Source organism: Rhinopithecus roxellana, chromosome 11 (assembly GCF_007565055.1).
Source record: "Rhinopithecus roxellana isolate Shanxi Qingling chromosome 11, ASM756505v1, whole genome shotgun sequence".
In the NCBI taxonomy this organism is placed as follows: domain Eukaryota; kingdom Metazoa; phylum Chordata; class Mammalia; order Primates; family Cercopithecidae; genus Rhinopithecus; species Rhinopithecus roxellana.
Window position 1 is genome coordinate 12689172 of NC_044559.1, and position 23707 is coordinate 12712878.

The window sequence follows — 23707 nt, forward strand, 5'->3', positions numbered from 1 at the left end:
CGGGGCTGCAGTGAGGCTTAAACAAGATGAGGCTTATATGGCCCCTGGCAAAGTGCCTGGAGCATGGGGTGCTCCGACGTGGGGCTGCCCTTGCCCCTGACTATCTCCCAAAGGCTCCCCTGGAAGCACAGCTGCACGTGGCCGCTCTCAGCCCTGGCTCCTTCTGCAAAGGCGGTGCTCCCTGCATTTGAATTGTGCGAGACGGGAGGAATTTCAAGATACAGAAACAAGCCCTCTGTGAGGGCAGTGGCGGGTCCTCACCTCTGCCTCCTGTGCCCTTTCTCTAAGGCATGCCCCTCAGAGGCCACAGGTGGTATCTGGGCTGCATGTGGAAAGTCATGCAAATAAGCTGATTCCTGCCCACCAGCCACCCCTGCTAACAGAGTTGTTCTGTTTATTTCAGTGCTGTCACACCCAATTAGCAGGGTCAGGAGCCACTGCATGCTGCCTCAGAGCTGCCTGCCCCCAGCTGGTCACAGCACCCCACTTTGGGGCTCTGGGTGCAGGGGTGGCCTCTGAGGTTAGTCTCAGAAGCCCAGTCTAGTTCTGGCACCTGAATGCCCAGTCTTCAGTATCTCACCAGCCTTCAGAGCTTACCCCAGACAGTTCATGTGGCCTGTAGGCTGTGAGTACATCTCACTGTTGAAGAAAACATCAGGAAATCCCCTTTGCTGGTGTTTTTTTTTTTTGACAGGGTCTCATTCTGTCACCCAGGCTGGGTGCAGTGCAATCATAGCTCACTGCAGCTGCAATCTCCTGGGCTCAAGGGATCCTCCCACTTCAGCTTGCCAAGTAGCTTGGATTACTGGCGTGCACCACCATGCCTGGCTACTTTTTGTTGTTGTTGTTGATTTTTAATAGAGACGAGGTCTTGCTATGTTGCCCAGGCTGGTCTTAAACTCCTGAGCTCAAGCAGTCCTCCCACCACGGTCTTCCAAAGTGCTGGGAATACACTGCTGGCTCCTGTGCAGCTCTTTGGCCTTGGCCAAGCCCCCTCCCCTCTCTGTGCCCTTGTCGCCTATTTCAACCATCAGGTGACTGAAGTGCACAGAGAGACAAAGTGATCTAGTGAAACAAGCAGGACAGACACGGTCCAAACCCCGTCTGAGTCGCTGGGCCATGCAGCCCAGGAGACGGTGCTGCACATCAGACCCCACATCTGTGAAGCAGGGCAGTGACGGCATTCAGGGCTGCTGCAAAGTTGAGAAACGATGAGGAACTCATGACAGAGCAGGAGCCCAGGGGAAGACTGCTACTGCTATTGATGCCAGGGACCCTCCACCGTTCCCTGTTTCTCTTGTGAGCCTCTTGAGGGGAGAAACAGCCTCCTTCCTGTTCACCTCTGGAAGTCCAAAGGCTGGCACAAGGCTGGGCCCCATGGGAAATGATTGGGGAGCAGTTAACTGTCCAAAGGATGGTGAGCCTACTGTGTAGGCCAGCAAGGTGGCCACTGCAGAATGAGCCCCAGTGGGAGGTGGAGGGAGGGGCCAGGGCAGGGCAGGGGTGAGCTTGGCCAGCCGTTGATGGGCTGGGGATGGGAGCACACATTTGAATCATAGGCAGAGGCCTCCCTAACTGTCACCATTACTGGACACTAGTACTGTCCCCCATCAGAAAGCCTGCCCATCTCTATAATTCCTCATAAGAGTTGGGCTATATCCAAAGGCATTGAATCTGCTGGGGCAGGAACAGGGCACAGCAATGCCTTGAAATGATGAATTCATCTTATCAATCCATCTGTCCACCAGTCCATCTGTGAATCAAATGATCCATCCATTCATCAATCTACGCATGTATCCATCCATCCATCCATCCATCCATCCATCCATCCATACATCCATCCTAAATGAATCAATTCATCCATCTGTCTGCTTGCCAACCCACCCATTCATCCATTCACCACTTTATCCACCACTCATCCATCCCTTCATTCATCTACCTATCTACCCATTCATCCAGAAGTTAATTTATCCAGCCGCCCACCTATCTGTTTATTCATCCATTTACCCATTCATCATCTACACATGTCCACCCACCCACCCATCTATCTGCCCATATGTCCATCCATCCATCCATCCATCCATTCCCTTACGTATCCATCTATCAGTCCACCCCTCTCCTCAGCCCACCCAAAATAGTTGGGCCCCACTCTGAGCTGGATGCTATGCTAGATTCTGTGATTTTGAGATGAATATGGCACGTCCTCTGCCCCCAAGGAGCTCAACCTGGTGGGAGACCTACAGGGCCCATAGCTCCAGAGAGACAGAGCAGGGTAGGTGAGATAGCTGGGTGCACAGGAAGTGTTCAAGCTCAGGGATGGGGTACAGATGCTCAGAAGGGCCCCTGGGGTTCAGGGCAGCTGCTGAGCAGGAATGAGCTGATTTGCAGGACTCTCCACGTGGAGCTTGGATGTGCCAGTCATCTCTAAGAAGGGCATGTTGCAGAGAGGAAGCACTGGTTCTCCCAGTACCAAGAGGCTGAGAAGGGACAAAGGCAGTTGAGATAGAGGCTGTGAAGAGACATGGTCAGCAGGGTGCAGAGGGCGGGGGTTGGTGAATGTCAGCAAAGGCTACAACCAAGGTGAGGGCAGGAAGGGATGGCTGTGTGGAGAGGTGAGGGAACCACAGCCTCTACCGGCCCGAAGTCTGCACAGCCGACACATCCATCATCTCAGCTTGTGCAGACATGCTTGCCTTTCTCTTCTGATTAGGTTACAGGATGCCTGAGAATCAACAACCCCCAGCCAGCCGAGGCTGCCTTCTAGGGCAGCTGTGGAGCAGACAGATGTCAGCACTGAGCTGTGTCTGACCGGGGGTGTGGGAGGAGGGGCATGGAGCATGCAGGGAGCTCTGGATGGCCCAGGGGGCATCTGGGCAGGTTGCTCACACTCACAACTGCACCACTGCCTGGCTGAAAGGCAAAGCTCTCTATGTGTGTGCATGCATGTGTGTGCCAGGGCAGGTGAGGGAAGGTGGTGTGGGCTCTGGCATGTGCTGGTTGAGTGTGCATTAATTATAATGCCCATTTTATAGATGAAGGGAGGTGAAGCAGCAACTTAAGGCTGCATAGTTTGTAAGTGATGCAATGGTGACTGAGCTGTGTGCCATACTGTGAGGGGCTTCTGGTGGACTCTGCCCAAGATAGACCCAGGGAGGGCCAAGGAAGTCAGGTGCACCCTGACCCCTGGTGATATGGAGCTGGGTGCCGAGAGGAAAGAGGGTGAGAGCAGGTCTCGGCAGGAGTGATGTGCCTGCCATGTGGAGGGTTTCATGCACAGGAGGCATGAGCGTCCCATTGCGGGGTCAGGGCCACTGCCAACTGAACAAAGGGTGGGAGAAACGGGGTGAAAGGCAGAGCTAGGAGACAGCCCTGCAGAACCCTAAGTGGGAGGAGGGAGGGTAGGGGAGGAGGGAGTCTCAGCGTCTGGTTGCTATTCTGCCACGGTGAGCAGAGGCGCGTAACGGGCTTTTGGGAGAGCCATTGGGGTTGGGTTCAATCCATAACAAGTCTTCTTCAATTTCCTCTCCGCAGACCCCGCACAGACTTCAAGACTGCTCTGCTCGATGCTAAGAAGAGGACACACACCCCTCGTTCTCGTGGAATAGCCTCAGTTCTACTGGGCAGGCACCTTGGGGAGGCTCCGTCTGGGCCCTGGCCCTCAGGGAGGGAAGGCTGGGTGGGGAGGGGCCTGTGAGCTCCACCTGGCTGGAACCCAGGAGCCAGCAGCCCATGCTGGTTGCCCGAGTTTCTTGCTAAGCTGGCCTAAGCCAGGGGCCCAAGCCCCAGCACTCCCTTCCCTGTCACATATTGAGGACAATGGCCACCACTGCCATTAGCTGATCACCCACCACATACCAGGGCTGGGCTATGTGCCTCACCCGTAACATCCTCACATCATACTACAAGGTGGGCCCCATTTGACACATGGGGAAACTGAGGCTCAGAGAAATGGAAGACTAGCTTGAGATCCCATCATGGGTCCATGGAGGAATGAGGACTCGGGTCCAAGGCATCTGATACCAAAGCCCGTGCCCCTCTCGCTGTACCTGGTCCTTCCTGGAGTGAGTAACGTTCCCTGGTCTACGCAGGGAAGCTACCAGCCTGGGCTGTGGGAGCTGGGCCCAGCGGTTGGGCGCGTCACTCCTGGCCACCGCTTGGGGGTGCCCCTGTGAAAGATTCCCCACCTCCCCGCAGTCCAAATAGAGGAACTCCTGGGCAGCCTGCCTCTTGGGCTTGGTGTGAGCTTCAGCAGGGTGGAGACCATGGCACTCTCTGGAATGAGGTCTTCCCAGCACCAGAGGGGCTGAGTGGCCTCAGGCTACCCACTTCTCCTCTCTGTACTTGTTTCCTTTCCTGTAAAATGATACGATTTCCTAGGACCTCTTCTCTTGTGGCTTTTTTTTTTTCTTTTTTAAAAAGTAGAGATGGGGTCTCACCATGTTGCCCAGGCTGGTTTCAAACTCTTGGCTTCAAGTGATCCTCCTCCCTTAGCCTCCCAAAGTGCTGAGATTACAGGTATGAACCACTGGGCCCAGCCTATAATGGGTTCTAATTTTTAAATAAAATAGTAAATATTTTAAAATTTTCTCAGCTTTAATTTCTTTTCTTTTCTTTCTTTCCTCTTCCTTTTTTTTTTCCCCCGAGACAGGGTCTTGCTATGTTACCCAGGCTGGGCTCAAACTCCTGGGCTCAAGCAATCTTCCTACCTTGGCCTCTCAAAGTTCTGGGATTACAGGCATAACTGCCACACCCAGCCTGTGACTTTTTTTTTTTTTTTAAGAGAACAACTGAAGCAAAGGGGTAGGGAGCTTGGTTCTGGGGAGGGAGGTGGTGGGAGGGAAATGGAAGGGCCAGGTGCATCAGTGCATCCTTGCACATAAACAGAGCCCAGAGAGGCCACACCACTGGCCCAATGTCACATAGCTGGGAAGGGTGTTTAAAGGGACAGGGGAGCATTGGCACTGAAACCCAGGCAGGTGATTCCAGCATTAGGCTGGTCGGTGGCAGCATGCCAATAACGGCCTCAATAGGTAGGTGGTCGGGAGGCCCTGCCATCCGCTCCAGCCAGCACCTGCCAGATGCCCTGTTGCTGTAGCACAGGCCTGCTGCTCTGTCTGCCCCATCTGTCCCACCCTCATAGTGTGCCTTGCCCCACACCCACCTGCTTGATGCACTGCAGTCGGTCATTGGTCTGCTGGATGTGCCTGTCCATAGAATTCATTCTGGCCGTTTCGCTGGGTTCTACCCGAGAGCCATGAACGTTGTCCAGCCTGCGAAGAGAAAGGAGAGGGTGTTACTGGATCACGCCAGGCCTGCCAACCTTGCACCAGCCTCCCAACTGCCCTCTGGCCACAACACTGGTAGGTTCCAGAGCCCTTTGCTGGGTCCTGTGGGGCTGCACCTGGGGTACCTCACTGGGCTGAAGGCAGAAAAATGTTCCAGGTGCTTTCCATGTGTGGCACATGTGAGCACTGGGCAGGCATGCCCACATTTCTTTTCTTTTCTTTTTTTTTGAGATGGAGTTTCACTCTTGTCACCTAGGCTGGAGTGCAGTGGTGCGATCTCGGCTCATTGCAACCTCTGCCTCCCAGGCTCAAGCGATTATCCTGCCTCAGCCTCCAGAGTAGCTGGGATTACAGGTGTCCGCCACACACCTGGCTAATTTTTGTATTTTTAGTAGAGATGGAGTTTCACCATGTTGGCCAGGCTGGTCTCGAACTCCTGACCTCAGGTGATCCGCCCACCTCAGCCTCCCAAAGTGCTGAGATTACAAGTGTGAACCACCACTCCCAGCCAGGTGCACACATTTCTGTAAGTGCATGTGTGTTTTGGGTGGTGGGAGGGGTGGCAATTCCCCTTGGATTCCTGGTTCAGGGCTTGGCCCGTGTGTGTGTGTGTACGTGTGTGTGTTCATACATGTGCAGGGGGACCTTCCCATATGATGACCTTCAGTGCACGTGTGCTCTGAGTGGAGATCTCAGGTGGCACCTGCCCTCCCCCAGTCCCTCAGGCTTTAGAGTTCTTCATAATTTACAAACCACTCACAACCGTTTTTTTCACTTTGCCCTCCTGGAAAAGGAGGATAAGAATGAGCACCACAGCCATTTTCTAGAAAAAGAAACTGAGGCTGAGAGACAGAAAGAGAAAAGCCAGGGTGGCACAGCAAGTGGTGTCTGAGCCCACACCAGGAGCCAGGGTTCCTGACCGCTAGCCCGCGGTTTCCATTGTGCAAGGCTGACAGTGCGGGTGCAGGGATGGCTTGGCACTAGGCTCACCCTTCCTGAAGTGTGGGAGAAGGGAGCGTCAGGGCCATTAGCATGAATGGGACTTCCCTCTGGATGACAGAGCTAAGTGGAGGACGCTCCCTCCGCTCGAAATAGCCCCAGGAGTCCCCAGGCCGCTCCAGGGAGGCCACACAGCAATGGCAGAGATCTAGGTATAGAGAGGAAGGACTGTACGGCCCTAGCCCACCCACTGTTCAGGGATCCAGGTTCTTGGGCCAAGGCAGAAGTCTGCCTGCTGCCAGCTCGGTTTGCCCTCCTGCCCCTAGGGGACAGTTCAGGCTGTAGACATCTGGGTCAGACCCAGGATGCTGGACAGGAGATCTGGGGCCCTAAGCCTTCTCTGCTACTCTGCCACACTCCCCACTAAAGACCCCTCATCTCTGGCCATGTCACCCAGGACTTTTCATGTGCTGGACACCTGCATTCTCTCCTTTCCTCTTCACATCCACTCTGTAAGGCTACCATCATCTCCATTTTACAGATGAGGAAACTGAGGTCCGCAGATGTGCCAAATCCTCGCAGCTGGTGGAAGTGTAGGTGTGTCTGCCTGCCTGTCTGCTTTCTACACACACTCGTTGAGGGAACCAACACCTCTGCCTGGCCCCAGCCTTTGGAAGAAAGTCCTGTTCCTCCTCCAATTGCTTTAAAGGATGTGTAGCTCTTGCTGCAATTCTTATTGCTCCATGTGTGTCTGAAAAGGTAATTCATTTGCATGGTTCAAAAATCAGAAAGTCCACAAAGGTATCCAGTCCTGGGTCCAGGCCCCGTCCCCAGTCCCCTGGTGCCTTTTCTAGGAGAACCAGTGCCATCAGTCCCCCTTCTGGAGAGTCTCATCTAGAAGCAAATATCTACATGCACTTTTTCTTGCGACATTTTTAAAAACAGAAAATAACATTACACATTATTTGGATGTCGCTTTTTTCTTCCTCTTGATACATCTGAAAGTTTATTCCACATTAAGACATAAAGAACATTTTTTTTTTTTGAGACAGTTTCGCTTTGTTGCCCAGGCTAGAGTGCAGTGGCACAATCTTGGCTCACTGCAACCTCCGCCTCCCGGGTTCAAGTGAGTCTCCTGTTTCAGCCTCCCGAGTAGCTGAGACCACAGGCGCTGCCACTATGCCTGGCTAATTTTCTTTTCTTTTCTTTTTTTTTTTTGAGACGGAGTCTCGCACTTTCACCAGGCTGGAGTACGGTGGCGTGATCTCGGCTCACTGTAAGCTCCGCCTCCCAGGTTCATGCCATTTTCCTGCCTCAGCCTTCTGAGTAGCTGGGACTATAGGCGCCCGCCACCATGCCCGGCTAATTTTTTGTACTTTAGGTAGAGACGGGGTTTCACCGTGTTAACCAGGATGGTCTCGATCTCCTGACCTGGTGATCTGCCCACCTTGGCCTCCCAAAGTGCTAGGATTCGTGTGCCACCGCACCCGGCCACACCTGGCTAATTTTTTGTATTTTTAGTAGAGATGGGGTTTCATTGTGTTAGCCAGGATGGTCTCGATCTCCTTACTTGATGATTCGCCTGCGCTGGCCTCCTAAGGTGCTGGGATTACAGGTGCGAGCCACCGCGCCCGGCCACTTTTTCATTTTTTAATGGTTGCACAGTATTCCTAGGTATGATGAAGCATCATCCAACTAACATCGGTCCATTGACCCCCTGCCAGGTGCTGTTCTAAGGCTTGAGCCCCCAGACAAGGCCCCTCTGTTCAGGGGGCTCACACTCCAGCCTGAAATGAGGGACCCTGAACCTGTTTCCAAATTTTTCTTTTTCTTTCTTTTTGAGACTGAGTCTCGCTCTGTCTCCCAGACTGGAGTGCAATGGCATGACCTTGGCTCACTGCAGCCTCCGCCTGCCGGGTTCAAGCAATTCTCCTGTCTCAGCTTCCCGAGTAGCTGGGATTACAGGTGCCTGCCACCACGCCCAGCTAACTTTTATATTTTTAATAGAGATGGGGTTTCACCATATGGGCCAGGCTGGTCTCAAACTCCCAACCTCAGGCGATCCGCCCACCTCGGCCTCCCAAGTGCTGGGATTACAGGCGTGAGCTACCGTGCCTGGCTCCAAATTTTTATCATTGCAGTGCTGCAGGAATAACTGTTCATACCGGCACATCACACGTGTGTGAATTAGTCTAGAGAACATACACTCAAAAGTGGACTTGCTGGGTCATCTGGGACTCTGTACTTTTGATAAGTGCTTTCTGGAGCTCTCCAGCAAGAAGGGGAAAGTGGGGGTTGTGCCCATACTTATTTCTTCCACCATCACCCTGCCAGCCATCCCTCCATTCATCCCACCCGCCGCCCAATTTCTCCACCCATCATTTATCCATCGAAATACCTGCCTGGGGAAGGAGGAGGAGGGTGATGGAGCACCCAAAAAGAAAATTTAAAAAATAAATAACAATAATAAAAACAAATGCCTGCCTGTTCACCTGTCTACTCATCCGTTTAAACATCTTTAGTCTCCACTTGCTCATTCGTACATGCTTACGCTCTCCCAAGAAATGCTCTTCTTTCTGTTTTGTTTTGTTTTGTTTTGGTTTGTTTTGAGACGAGTCTGTCGCCCAGGCTGGAGTGCAGTGGCGTGATCTCGGCTCATTGCAAGCTCCACCTCCCGGGTTCACACCGTTCTCTTGCCTCAGCCTCCTGAGTAGCTGGGACTACACGCACCTGCCACCACGTCCAGCTAATTTTTTGTATTTTTAGTAGAGACGGGGTTTCACTGTGTTAGCCAGGATGGTCTGGATCTCCTGACCTCATGATCTGCCCACCTCGGCCTCCCAAAGTGCTGGGATTACAGGCACGAACCACTGCGCCCGGCTGAAATGCTTTTTAATAACGACACTATGCAGGGTCCTAGGCTAGATGGATTGGGCGTGCAGAGATTAAAATGAAATCATTTTCTTGTGTTCAAGGAACTCTTGGTCCAAGCCCATATTTACCTATTAGATGACCATGGGCTGAGCCCCTACAAGTCAGGTACTGGTCCAGGCACAGCACAGGTAAGAGAATGTAGTTACATCCCCATTTTACAGATGAATAAACTGAGGCTTGGAGATTACAGCTTGTTGGGTAGGAGCCAGCTCTAGAATCCCAGCTTTCCCTTTACAATTTTCACTCTTGAACAGGTCCTGGGGAGGGGGTAGGATACAGGTGTGCGTGTGTGTGTGTGTGTGGTCTGGGTCGGCAGGGGTGTGATCAGGGCAGCTCCGCTCGCTACTTCTGTAGGTCACCCAAGCGGGAGCTGAATGTGTCCTCCTGAGTTTACCCACACAGACCCTCAGCCAGCATCCACATGACAAAGGCTCCTGGGGCCAGGGACAAACCATGGTGGGGAAGACAAGGACACAGAGAGCCCAGAGCAGGAGCAAGACACTGCCACCTTCAGCAAGGCCATCTCAGTTCCTGGTGCCAGTCCCCATCACAGCCAAAGGACCCTGGTGGTCTCCCAGGCACCACGTGATACCCCTGAAGCGGTGAAGGCCTGGGTCCCATGTGGGGGCATGGGTGAACACTGGTAGCCAGGGTTCCAATAGAGAATTCAACTTTCACAGCCAGCTAGGACAGGGAGATCCATCCCACAAAGGCCTGGGTTGGCTCAGCTCCTAGCTGGAGGAGATGGAAGAGAAGTACAAAGAAACCCCATGCCTGGCAGGCCTTCATCCCCCTGCCGGCAGGCCACTGACCACCAGGACAAAGGGCCACCGGTGGCCCACACAGCCAGCAGGGGGTGCTGTTGACAAACCTAAGTGACCTGGGGGCCAGACGTGAGCACCGTGGAGGTTCTAGGTGTGCTTCCAGGCCCTCTGTCCTCTCCCTCACTCCAGTGAGCACCCAGGTATCCCCAGCCAGGATAGACTTTGAGTGGATTTCTCCGGTTTCGTGGCCTTGGTTTCCCCATCAGCAGAACAGGATGCTGTAGAGGGGCAACTCAGTGACCTCATAAGGTTCTACTTCTGAAGAGGAACTTTCCCCTGACATTGTGTCCAGGTGCAGAGCTTGGTGGGCCTTGATAAATGCTTGCTGAATGACAGTGCCTGGAAGCCCCAGGCAGGCACAGGAGCTTAGATCCACCCAGTTGGCGATCATGGGGCTCAGAGGCCATTCTTTTCTGTTTAGTCACAACAGGGGCCCAGGTCCTGCTTTAAGAAGAAAACAGCAAACTGGGAGACGGGACTGTCCACCTTTGGGCGGACCCCACAGTGGCTCACGGGCAGTTCTGTCTGGAGGCCGGTGGCTGGACTGGCTTCTGGATGGAAAAATTCCTGGAATATTAAGGGCCAAAGGTGCTTTCAGGTCCCCCATCTACCCGCTGTGCCTCAGCTGGTTTTAATCTGAGGAGCCTGGGGCCCATTAGTGGTTTGTTCAAGGCCACAGGGCACTGGGCTGTGTCCAGGTCCCAGGGGGGCTCTGCTCCCAGGCAGGGCTGCAGCTCATAGGAACCGAGGGGTGAGTGTCTGGGCTTGCGACACCTGCGAGACCCAAGAGTGGGTAGATGGATGGCATGAGGGACACTGCAGACAACAGGGACAGCGGTGTGTCCTGTGTTTCTTAATCAGTAAAAGAACAAATGGCCAGTGGATTATGGAGGTACCTACAGGTGAGGTGCCATTTTTAAACTGTTGAGGTCAATGGTGGAGAACTGCGGTTACTAACCCCAGGAATGGAGGAGATGGAGGCTCCAGTCTCTGGAGTAAAAGGGTCAAAGGCCTAGAGAGCAAAGGGTCCTAGGCATAAAGAGAAGAAGAAGGGTAGGCTGAGGGAGGTATGCAAGAGACAGCTTGTTAAGGGGCAGGCTGGGATCTTCCATTTGCTCTATACCTGCTATGTTCAGGCACCAGGCCAGGCCCTACGCAGTGCTAATTTTCTTTCTCCTTAAAAGGTTCAGAGAGGTGAAGCAAATTGCCCAAGGTGACATAGCCGGAAAGCTGCTGGGCGGAGATTCAAACCCTCTACCTTTCCAGCTGTTAATGTGCTATTCTTTGCACTCCTCACGACTGGCGGTCAGAGCCTCCTGGTAGTCCCCACCTCCGGCTGTGACTGGGCCCAAAGAGATGACCTTCTTGTTCCACCCAACCTGTCTAAATCCAGTCACTTGCACCACCAGGCTCTCTGCACACCAGCCAGCTTTGGGAGGTGGCACACACCTGGTGGCCAGCAGAGGTCGCCCTTTGCCACAGGAGCGCTGCACGGCTGGGCTGCTGCATCCGCCTCCGGGCGCCTGGACTCCTTTAAGCCTTTACAAGTCGCTACAAATCCTCCGTGGCTGCAGCTCTAGAGTCGGCGAGGTGGGCTCCTGCCCAACAGATCACTGTCGGCCTGGCCCCGGGTGCACCCGTGGCCTCAGCCCTTCCTACTGCCTCTGAATGGGGGGTGGGACCAAGCAGGTCCGAGCAGCCAGGAGCCATGCAAAGCTAATCAGCATGGGGGATCAGGACCCTGCTCTGCTGAGTGAATAGGGCAGAGAGCTGGACCTCTGTTTCGCTGTCTGCAAAGCACAGGATCGGGCTGGCCAGCCTTTGGCAGACTGTCAAATACCAGCCTCTTTAGGATTCCCTGTGAGGAGCTCCGGCTGCTCTGAGAACTCCATCCCCGTAAGAGGAGAATGCCTGCTTTTGAAGCTGCAAAGCCTGTCCCAAGGCAGGTCCATGGGGAAGCTGCAGGCCCGGCAGCCCTGGGAGCTGTTCTTCCAGGGCAGCCCAAAGCCACAACACTGCCCCTTTCACAGCTCTGTGCTTCTTCTTGCACCTTACGCTTGGTTGAGCTTAGTTGGGCAAATGGAAGTTTTTGGATGGTGACACGGGGTCAGCTCGGCTTCCCAACTCCTGTGGGATGTCTTTCAGGACCAAGCTTCCATTTACACTTCTCACCACCCAGCAGAGCGAGGGTGTCTACCATTGGCGGCGCCTGGTGCAGAAGATGAGTTCAAGAAAAGTTAGTGGCTATTACACATAGAGGGCTGCTCGGAGGATAGAACGTTGAGAGCTGAAAAGGCCTGGGAACACCCACCTCATGCCCTTATGGGGCAGGGTGGGAGGTGGAGGTGGGGAGGGGAAGAGGACACGGAGGGCGCAATGAGCCAAGCTGGGCTGCAGCCCCTCTGACAGGTCCAGGTAGAGCCCTGGACATCTCTGGGCTGCCAAGTCAGCAAGGAGAGAAGCATCTCAACTGCCTCAATGGCTTGGGGAGGCAAACAGCCCTCAGCGGGCTCCTTGCTGGACATGGGGATGAGGTGCTCCTAGCTGCCCTGTAGAAATGTGGAGCTCCATAGGCAGCTAGCTCCCAAGGGTGGCAGCTAACTGAACAGCCGGCTGTCCCAACACAAGTATTTTATTTCCCACCTTTGAGGCCTCACTAGTTCAGTCCACATTATGCACACGCACCCAGAGAGAGGCGTCTGCACAGCACACACGTGTGCATAGGCACATACACATGTGCCCCTTTGCACACTTCACAGCAGGTACGTGCACATGCTGGATGCCGACACAGATGCACTTGAGCACACACATCTCATGACAGCTTGCACAGGCAAGTGGGGGTCCCTGGGGAGCTGTGTGAGCAGTGGTGTGCAGAAATGATTCAATCACCATGCACATCTGCAGCTCAGGTCTCCTGGGGTAAGCGGTGTCAGTGGCAGGAGTGGGCACTGGGCTTGCGACACCAGAGCTATCCAGCTCTGCCTACAGCCCGAGAGCAGAGGCTGTGTTCCAAGACACAGCCAGGAGGGAGAGCCTAGGGGACCAGAGGACATCCCAGATAGTCCCTTCATCAGCCTTAGACTCCCAGAGGGACAAACATCATGAGCCCTGGGCTCAGCAATGACCTGCCAACCTGCACATGCCAGCATCAGTTGGGATCCTGCTCGGCCTGGTCCCAGCCAGGCCTCACCACTCTCAGTCACATCCTTTGTCCCCAGTGTGGGGCTGTTCCCTGCCTCCCAGACTGTGCCCTCAAGATCGCACTTCCATGTCTTTGCCTCTGACTGCAATGCCTGGACACCTCCCACCCATCAGGGTCTGGCTCAACTGTCACTCTTTCTTGCTCTTTCTTGGTTTCCACCCCTATGCCCCCAATGTCCCTGTCACACACCCCCATCTTAGTGGCACTAGATGAGGGCTGAGTCTTTGCATCTGTCTCTCCATCAGCTGGAAGGTCTTCCAGTTACAGATCCCTTAGTCTAGCCCAGGGCTCGGTACTCAGCAGGTACTCATTAGATGAGTGAACAGGCAGGTGGACGCATGGCAACTGCTGGATGTACATGAGACCCAGGAGGGTGAGAGCTGAAAAACCCATCACCCAGCCCTAATCAGAAGATCCGAGGACTCAGAGACACTGGTCACCCCATTGAGGGTTCCCAAAGAGAGATACATGTGCTGCTGGTGGGACAAGGATGACTTTAGAAGATCCATAGACAAACCTTTTACATTCTCATAGTGAAGTTTTTGGACTGATGAGTTCATGAATATTATTATTTAGGATGTGGTTAAATTAAGTAGCAATAGCAGACCTAAGTGAATTAAAGAATCGTTTTAAACATAGTATGAATGGGATGAAAGTGACCAAGGTTAGGCAAGCACTGATGTAGACTGATGCCTTCCTTACCTTAAAGGTAATGAGTCAAAGCTCAGAGAGGTGTGGGAGCTGCCTGTGGTCACGTCGCAGGTGGCTCGTGCATTCCCAACCCTTGGTAGCCTGCACCAGGCATACAGGCTGGATGCAGAGGAAGAGGGTGGTGGTGAAGCAAGGACAGTAGGAGACTGACTTTGTGCCCTACCTCAGGGAAGTCAGAAATAAGGGCAGAGAGACAGAAGACGAGATGGGGAGAGGGAAGGAAGAGGCAGCTCCAGGCAGCTGCACAGGGCCAGCTGCTTCCAGCTCTTAGCAGGACAACTGGAGCAGGCCCTCAGGCCAGCTTGAGTCACTGCATAGGGCAGGGCCCCTGGGTAGGCGGTGGTCCTGAGAGCTAGACCTCCTGGCTGGGAGGTTGTGGGAGGCTATTTCACCTTCCTGAGCCTGCATCCTCATCTGTCAAACAGGAAAGTGCATCTCCTCCCTGCCCCACTGTATTGAGGAGCTAAGCAAATGAATACTTAGGGGACAGTGTTTCAAAAAGTGAAATTCTGCATTCAGGCCACAACTCTTTAGAATTCAGTCCCTCCTTCCTCAACCAGGGCAGTGCTCCTGTGCCAAGACTTGACACGGCTCCACACTGCCTGGCCAGAGTTCAGATGCTTTGGCTTGGCACTCAAAGCTTCCGGAAGGGTGGACCCACTTCTCTCCATGATCCAATCTCCCAACACCCATCCTTGTTCACGGGAACACCCATTGTCAATGCTGGCTAATGGGATAACATAATGTAATCTTGGCATTTCAGAGCAGGGGCTTCATGAGGGTCAGCCTCACACAGCTATGCCCAACAAACTGCCCTGGGACACAGAAGTTAATCCAGGAGTGACGGTTTCCTGGGGAAACACTCAGCAATGTGGCCCTGACAAAGGGGCCAGCCCACTGACCTGACCCACACAGGGCTTGGATCCCAGCTGCATTTGGTGTGCCTTGTCTTTCGGCGCACATGACACTTTAGAGGGCCTAGGCCATGCCCTTCAGGCCAAACCCTCCTGCCATCCTCTGGCCATACTCCAAATCCCTGACCTCACAGTGAACTTTCTCTGACAGCTTCTCTTCCCAAGAGGCAAAGGAAGGTTAGATTCAGCTCTGGAGAAGGCCCCTTGGGCTTTCTCTCATTCCCAAGGAGGTCCCGCCCCTACACTTTGTTTCCTCAGAGTGGAAAGAGGTACTGAACAACTATCAAACCTATATGTGCTAAACACTAGGTTCTCTATGTCACATCAGTTAAGCCTCAAAAACTACCATGCTGTTCCAGTTATTATTACAGTACTATAGATGAAGAAACGGAGGCTACTACAGATGAAGAAACTGAGCCTCGGAGAGGTCCAATGACTTGCTCAGGGTCACACTACTGACAAGTGCCAGGATTTGAACCCAGGTCTGATTACAAAGCCCACGTTTTTCTGTATCATGTTTTCCATGGGAACGTGGCAGACCTCCCTCAACTAGACACTGCCTTCCCCAGCCCCAACTTCCCTGAGTGAGAGGAAGGTGACTAGCACTGCTGTGGAGTGCTGAGGATGGTGAAGATAGGGAGTCACAGGCCCGTCCAGTGCTGGGCCCAGGCCACACGCCTCTCCCAGGATAGCAGTGCTCATGCAGTAGCCCTGTCCTGGCTCTGCCTCAAGGCTCTTGTCTGTGACTCCAAAGGCTCAGATGCCATGAAGTGGGGAAGAGAGAGGTGGGAACAGTTACCCGAGGGCCCTTGGAGGATATAGGGAAGGATGTGACTAGACAGAGGCACGATCCCCCCGACCACCAGCTGGTGCCCTCTAGAAGGCTGTAAATACCTAACAGATGTTCCTACACCCTGGCTTCAGGGATGAGGAGGTATTCTCCATTGTCCCCTCCCTACCCCCAGCTCCCCAAGGCTCCAAATCCCACCTGGTATTCTGCAGGAGCTCCAAATAGGGGCAGGATCAATGGCATCCCCCAGGAAGAGTCAGACAGAACTAGATCAGCCCTTAAGGACCAGCTGGCATAGGGATGGTAGTGCTCTGGTATGCAGGAGGTGGAGGTGGCATCCATACCACCCTCCACCTCCCGTACCCATAGCAGGCATGACTAATCAATCACTGCACTCTTCCCAGTGAGTCCAGGCATGCCCAGTCAATCCTCCACACACACTTCTGCAGAGCCACTGTTAACCACTTGGTACCAACACATGAGATGAAGTCTTCTAGGTAGTCTATTTTTGAAAAGGCGGTGAACAGAGGCCAGAAAGGAGAGGGCTTAGCTTGAAGTCACCAAGAAGATCCATATGCAAACTTCCCGTTTCCTGACTTTGTGCTCTTTCCCCCAAACTGAGAGTCACAGCCAGGTTCTTTTCAAGCTAATAGCCTCTATGGATGGGAGGGCCAATTTCAAGCAACCTTATATCACAGTCTCACAGTAGCCTGCAAACAAGTATTATTCCAGTTTGCAGATGAGAAAGTAGAGGCTCACAGTGGGTAGGTGATTTCTACCTAGCCACACAGAGAGGTGTGGGTGACCCAGGGCACTGGCTGCTCCTCCTGAGCCCATGCGTGTACTCCTTTAGTTAGCTGCTCTTCACTGTTAGTATATATATATTTTTTAATTTCTAAAATACCAAAAAATTGGGGAAACAGAGGAATCAGAAGGCAGACATGTATTTGAGCTAAAAGTGGTAGATGGAAAAACAATGAAAAGTCTTCATGGCTTAGATCTGGGATCTGCGCAGGCCTATCCTAATATTTACAGATGAGGAAACGGAGGCCTGGGGCAGGGTGGGTAGAGCAGAGCCTTGAAGGCCCCACTGTGGATCAGAGGCAGGGCCAGGGCCCACACCCAGGCCTCAGGAGCCCCAACTGCCCCAACCACATCCAGTCCACCCCCTGCTGATGCCTGCCCAGGCCAGGCCTGTGGTCAGCCCACAGACTGCTCAAACAGGCCTGCCCTGGGGAGCTCCAAGCCGCCTTGGGGGTGGGGGTAGGGTAGGACAGGGTGCCCATTGCCAAGTGTGATGGGAACAGGGGCTTGGCTCTTACTGAGAAGCAGCTATGGTTCTCCCTGCAGAGGCCCTGGGCAGCCCCTACAGCTCCCTGTGGAGATTTCCAGCATCCCTAGATCCGGGGGGTGGGAGCTGGGCTGAGGCTGGCACGGTGATCCATCAAGCTCTCTTCTCCAGAAACCCCATGGCACGGGAGGGGTGTGCGTCAGCTGGGTCTAGCCCCATCTTCATCTAGGGGAGTCTCTGGGTGTGAGGCCACTCTGAGCCACCTCGGCCCAAGAGTAGAGGGCCCTCATTCCTGAAACCCTCCAAGCACAGGCTGGACACCCCACAGGCAATCCGAAAACACGCTTCCTGGCTGCCTGCTGAAAGCCAAGAGACAAAAATCATGCTAGATGTTCCGGGGCTGCCTGGACAGTCTAATGTGCACAGCACTCTAGAGTTTACAAAGCACTTTGGTGTCATAACCTCATGAATTGGCCCATGTCTCACCCCATCTTAGATGGGCAGTATAGCTTAGTGGTTAAGGGCACCAGGCTGCCTGGGTTTACATCCTGGCTCTGACACTTGCTGGCTTCTGTGCCCTGGGGTACAATGCTAGCCTCAGTATGCCTCAGGTCCCTCATCTATAAATAATAACAACAGTAACCATAATTGTACAACTTCATAGGCTGCTGTGCTGATTCACTAGGTTAGTGACTAGGAAACTTAGCCTAGCCCTGAGCAGGTGAACATTCACTCTCTAGAGTGCCCTGGTGGATCTTATTGGCTCCATCAGAGGCAGGAGGAAGCTGGAGCCAGAGGCTCGGATGCTTGCATGAGAGAGTTAAACACCACCACTCCACAGGCCCTCTGGGAACCACACCATGAGCTCAACAGGGCGCCTTGGAAGTCACGGGTGGATGCGGCTGAGAGGGAGGCAGGGGTCCCATGCCATTGGCCAGAATGCCAGGTTGAGGAGATGGAGGGACTCTCTTCTAGTGGCAAAGGACAGTCACAAATGTTCCAGAGGGAAGGATGGATTAGGGTAGGAGCTTTAGGACAAGTGAGCTCCTCCAGCAGTGGCCTAGATGCCCAGGTGAAGTCTGCCTGGGTGGGCACTATCTCTAATAGAGATAGGCGACCAGAGAGAAGCCACGCTATGCTCTGGTGGCCAGGACACCCCAGATGGCTCTGCCCACATCTGTTTCTTGGAAACCAGGTCCCAGGAGGTGCTCTTGAGTGAAGGATTCCCAGTTAGATGACTTGGGGAAAGCTGCATCTTCTGTCCTCCTCTGGGAGATCACGAAAGCACGGGAAGAGCCTTACGAAATCTGGCTTTTCCCAGCGTTACTGGATCGCAAAAATGCTTTTTTCACTAAACACATTTTAAAATCCCACAGAACTAGTTTTCCCCAGGACTTGCTTTGAGAAATGCCGACCTAAAGGGAGTGGCCCAAGGGTGGAGAGGCTGGAGGAGAGGCAGAGAAGAGGCAAGGAGAGCCAGCTGGCTGGGTTAAAGACTAGGGGAGGGGACATCCAGGGGGTGGGGGACGGGAGGAAGATTGCTAGCTCCAAGATGGGCTCTGGCCACAAAGGTGTGACCAGAAACAAAGGTGTCTGTGGGAAGAGAAGCCACAGAAAGATCTGAATCCTGGATTCTGAATCCAGTATCATGTCCAGCTTCATGAAAGCCATGGCCACCTTGGATATACCCAACCAGCCAGGTGCCTGCCTGAAGGCCCCCTGCAAGACTCCCTCCCCCAGCAAGACTGGCTCAGGGTGGGGAAGAGCGGCCCAGAACACTTCCTGGAAGGGCAAAGGCCAGAGTAGGAAGGTCACATGAGCTGCCTAAGGCAGAGATGACCCTCCCCTGTCCCACCCAAGCAATGACTGCAGCCAGAGGCACAGGAGCCAGGGTGTGTACAGGCCCAGGTGGCCCAGGCAGCAGGCCCTAGAGGTGGGTGGCCTCTCTCTACCTGAGGCCCTAGAGGTGGGTGGCCCTCCTGCAGTCACTCTGACATCTCCATTCATAATTCTGAATAGTAAGGAGAACAATAGGTGTGTCCTTCATTATGTACTATGTCAGACAGCATATTTGGTATTTTATGTGAATTATCTTTATAACAATATAGCCAAAGGCAGAATGAATGAGTGGTACCATCTACAGATGGGAAAACTAAGGCTGAAAATAACTAAGGAACTTGCCCAAGATCAGAAGATGGCAAAGCTAAGATCCAAACCCAGATCTATCAGACTTCAAAGCCCAGTAGCTACCCACAAAACCAAGCTATCTCCACACTACTCTGGGGCTGGGGGCCAGGGAAGATGAGTGGCAGACAGGATGGCTCCCGGCTGCCCGGTGGGAGGCCCCTGGGTTCATTCATTCTCCGGGCACTGCTCTTGATCAGCTCTGCACCGCCTGTGCTCAGCCTGGGAGGGGCACAGGACACAAGGTGTCCCCTCAGAAGGATCCTGGTCTGGGGATCCCAAGCATGCCGGCACGTGTACTGCACTGTGGACACATAGCTGACCTCTCTGTGCCGATTTCCTCAGCTCCAGAAGGAAGGGGTTGATAAAGATGTCACTCATTTCTCCCTGCACCACAAATCTCTAAGGATGGCTGGGGTGCTGAGCTTTCCAGGAGCCCACTCGCTGCACCAGGCCCCTTCGCATCTATCATCCCATTGAATTCTCACTCCAACCCAGCAAAGTGGGCACCACAGTTCAGACTACACAGAAGAGGAAACTGAGGCCCAGAGAGGTTACACAACTCGCCCAAGGTCACACAGCTGGGCAGTGAGATTGCTGGGACTGGAACTTGGGTTTAGCTCATTTCAAAGGTTCCAGCCTAATCATGCAGCTATACTGGCAGTGTCCACTGGGCTAGAGCCAGGCATGGGAGAGGGAATTTCTGCTCGGCCCAGGCCATACTGTGGTGTGACTGCAGCGCTCAGACCCTGGACTCCCTGGCCTTGATGAAGTGGGGATGGGGTGAGATGATTCCTAAGGCATCTTCTAGCTTTAACACTCTTGCAGGAGGCTGGGGAAGAAAGGATTAAACAAAAAGAGTAAGATGACATCTCTGATTTCCAGAAGCCTAAAATCCAGGTGAGGGCAGATAAGCAGTACCAACCTACCTGCTGGGAGTGCCTACCAGAGGGCTAGACTGCAAAGGCCAGGCTAGGGATCACCCCACAGGCTTCCTGGAGGAGGAGAGGTAGAGCCAGGCACCAAGGGCCAAGGGGGCATGGCCTCCAGCAGGGGCAGTGTGGCTGGGCAGATGGTTAGAGAGTGGGCAGGGAAAGCCTGTCTTATTTTGGAAATAAAACCACAGGCTCAGTGCCCCTTTGACCAGTCAGCCTGGCGGGTGGCATGGGGGTCCTTCTTAAGGGAGAAGGTATTGAAATGAAGCAGGACTCTCACCATTCATCTGCTTTTTAATTAACTCACCCTGCTGCCTTAAGTGATTCCCTGCTCATACTCATTCTTTTGAAAATTCCAAAGTGCTATTTCTGACCTGTGATTTACTATTGCTGTACGTCTCTATAAGCAGTGTTTTAGCTTAAGTGGCAGTTGCATATTAATTACAAAGTTAATTATGTGCTGTGTAATCATGCTGTAATTCATTAGTTTACTCTATACTCTGAGAGCCTCATGCTAATAGCAAGATCTGACAGGGTTTCGGGAATCAACAAGAAAGACCCGCTGGAAATCCCAAATGGGGCTAAAAAAACACTGGAGACCCCACCAAGACCCTTCCTGCCCAAGGCTTCTAGCAGGCACACAGCCTGGGACACGCCAGTCTGCGGGGGCCAGTGAAAAACCCAGGTGGGTCATGTTTTTCCCCCATGCAAGTGCAGGGACAGGAAGAGAATTTGTTTAAAATTACTTACGGAACAGAGAGTCACTTCAAGGTGAAAAATTAACTGCTCAGATCACCCAAAGTGGCCCCGTGAGCACAGATCATGGGCAGACCAGGGAAGGGCTTGGATAGGGAAGGGCCAGGCAGTTGTTCAGATGGGAAGACCCAGGCCCAATGGGTGTGGGTGGTGGGTGTGTGTCTGGTACTTGGACCCAAGTCTCTTTACATCCTTTCCCTCCTCTACAGTGTCCTCAAAACATCCAGGGACCTGAAAGTGAACACTGGCCACATTTCTCTCTCCCTTCTTTCCTGTTTGGTTTTGTCTCCTAACAGTAACTCTCCGGGTGATCGGGCCTGGCTGGGACTGCTGGCTACTCCTTAGACAGCCTTGAAGCCTCCTGACACAGGTGAGAGCTTCCAGCCTCCCTGCACAGAGAGCAGACGATGGACAGGAATGGACACAGACACTCCAGACGCTGCCCAAACCTTGACTGCTCTGGGGTTATTCCAGGGGATTCTTTTCTAAAACCAAGGTCCAGTGTTGTCAGCCACTGAAGATTCACCCACAATCCTCCAATGGCATTTAAAAGTCAAAGTGAGTAAAGACAGGCCTGCTCCAAAAAGCCTCCCTTCACCCTCAGCTCTGCAAATCTGTGGATCAAATTTCAAGCCGTTGTTGAGGGAGGAGAAGATACAAAGGCTGTGACCTACCCCGGACATAGCAATCTGGTGGCTGAGACCCTCTCCTTTCCAAATATAAACCTGCTTGTTTTATTTCTGCTGACAGCTGAACGAGGGAAAAAAAAAAAAGATGTAGAAGTCCTTTCCCTTCTGGCTCCAGTCAACAATTGGAGAGAAGGACTTGGAGCCCCAGCTGGCATGGGAGGAGGATAAATAAGAAAAAACAAAACATGTCCTTGTGCTACAGTGGAATGTTTTAAAAAGAGGTGAAAAGCACAAGGTCAGGGGCAGATTGCATTTTCTATCATTTCAGCAGGCTCAGGGAGAAGGCAGGATGCTGCCGACTCAACAATTTTGGGGCAAATCCGTTTTGGAGGGAACTCATTTTGGGGGGAGGGGGGCATCTTAACAGCTAAAGTGCTGTGGTTTCCTTTCCTGGGAACACACCGGTTTCCCTGGCAACAGAGAAGTCCAGCCTCCAAAGTTCTGATGGGAGACCAAGGCTTGGCCTGGGATGCTCCCGACAATTATCTACAGCCAAGGATTCACGGTCCTGCTCACCTGGGCAGTGAGGTGGGTAGGAGAGGTGCAAAAACACTGGCTCTGCAAAAATATGGGCACTGGTCCCCGTCTCTCCTGCCTGCACTTGTGCAAGCAGCTACTCATCCCCAGATTCATCACTTTTCAGGGCTTTATGGCTGAGCAGGTAAAAATCCAGGAACAGCTTGGAAGCAAGCCTTCATCTGACAGCAGCTGAGGACCCTGAGGAAGCAGTAAAGGCTCGGGGGCAGGCAGCAACGGACCAGCAAGGGCTGGGCTTCGTGCAGAGCACACTTTGGCCCTTGTGCGGCTGGCACAGGGGAACTGGATCAGAAGAGCAGGCTGGGATTTCTAAAGTCATCTCGCCCTCCATCCACACTCGCTCACACGGCTCCATTGGCATCTCCTAGACATAGAGCCCATCTTCCCAGAGAGAAAGATTGAAAGGTCTGGCCTGGAAAGACACAGTCCATGGATCAGGTGTGGGAAGGAAGAGAGAGGCGAGTGAGAATCAGAGGGAGGAGAGGAGGCAGAGAGGGGGCTGGCGACTACATTTGCAGCGCACTTATCGGGGGGGCCTCTGGGAGCTGTGCTAAGTGCTCCACACACATTACCTCAATTAATTCGTTCTACAGCTGCCAGGTGGGGCAGGCACAATTATCCCTCGATAGAGGGAATTGAGGGGTTAAGTGACCTGCCCAAGGCCACCCAGTAAGTGCATGGCAGAGCCGTGAGTCACACCTGCCAGTCTCCAAGGCCTGTTCTCATGCTCACAGTTCACAATGCTATGTGTGCACATCGGTAGAGGGATAGAAGGGGAGACAGGGGCAGGGAGAGCCACTCTGGCCAGTGCTTTCTGTTCCTGATGGTGGAAGGAAGACAGCGGTTCCTGGAATCCCCCCCTCTGCTCCCCTCCCCAGAACCTCCTCTTTTCTTCTAAACATTCGGCACACTGTCCACCCACAGGAAGACAGGCCATGGAGCGCAGCCACCTGGAGGCCCTGAACGAGAGGCCCTGTCCAGTATCCCACCTCAAGGAAGAGGCAACACTGGCTGACGTTTCCTGAGGGTCTGATATTGTACACTTCATCTCCTTTAAACGACCCTATGAAGTAGACAGGACTATTCCTGTTCTACTTTTATTGAGAAGGCACTGGAGGCTAATAGTGTCATGAGTATGTCCAAGTTCACAGAGCTAGTAAGGGGCAGAGCTGGGATTCCGGCCCTGGTCTGACCCCAAAACCCAACCCTCAACTGATGATGATGATGATGACGATGATGATGATAATGATGATAGGATGACAGCCGTGCCTTCCTGAACTCTTACTATGTCCTCTGCCCTGCTTGAAGCACTCTGCACATACTGATTTGTTTTATTCTTTCAACCATCCTATGTAGTACACGCTATAATTAGCTCCATTGCACAGATGGGAAAACTGAGACACAGCTTTGAAGGCAACACAGCCAAGGGCCTTGCTAGTAAGTCACAGTGCCAAGGTTTGAACCCAACCAGGCAGAATTCAGAGCTCACACTCGTAACCCATATAACACACTCTTTCTCCATCCACGGAGATACCCTGTCTCCCAGCCTTGCATCCTTCATTCTGGATGGTTCTGGGATCCTGTTAGGGCAGGCAGCAGTTTGGGGGTGCCCAGGTTTTTCCCTTCATAGAGCTCATCAACCTAGAGAACTGGGGACTATCAAGCAGGACCTGGACTGTGTCTCTGCGCACGTGTGTGTGTGTGTACGCACGAGCC

At 53.2% G+C, this 23707-nt stretch overlaps 1 protein-coding gene across 9 annotated transcripts in view; it reads right to left on the reverse strand.

Moving 5' to 3' along the window:
- ZMIZ1 (zinc finger MIZ-type containing 1) overlaps positions 1-23707 on the reverse strand; it is a 241568-nt gene that overhangs the window by 105017 nt on the left and 112844 nt on the right. For all 9 annotated transcript variants that reach the window (XM_030940491.1, XM_030940490.1, XM_030940489.1 and 6 more), the window contains one exon: positions 5162-5270. In XM_030940491.1, coding sequence (XP_030796351.1) covers positions 5162-5221 — 60 coding nt within the window. In that variant the 5' untranslated portion in view covers positions 5222-5270. The remainder of the gene's footprint in view (positions 1-5161; positions 5271-23707) is intronic.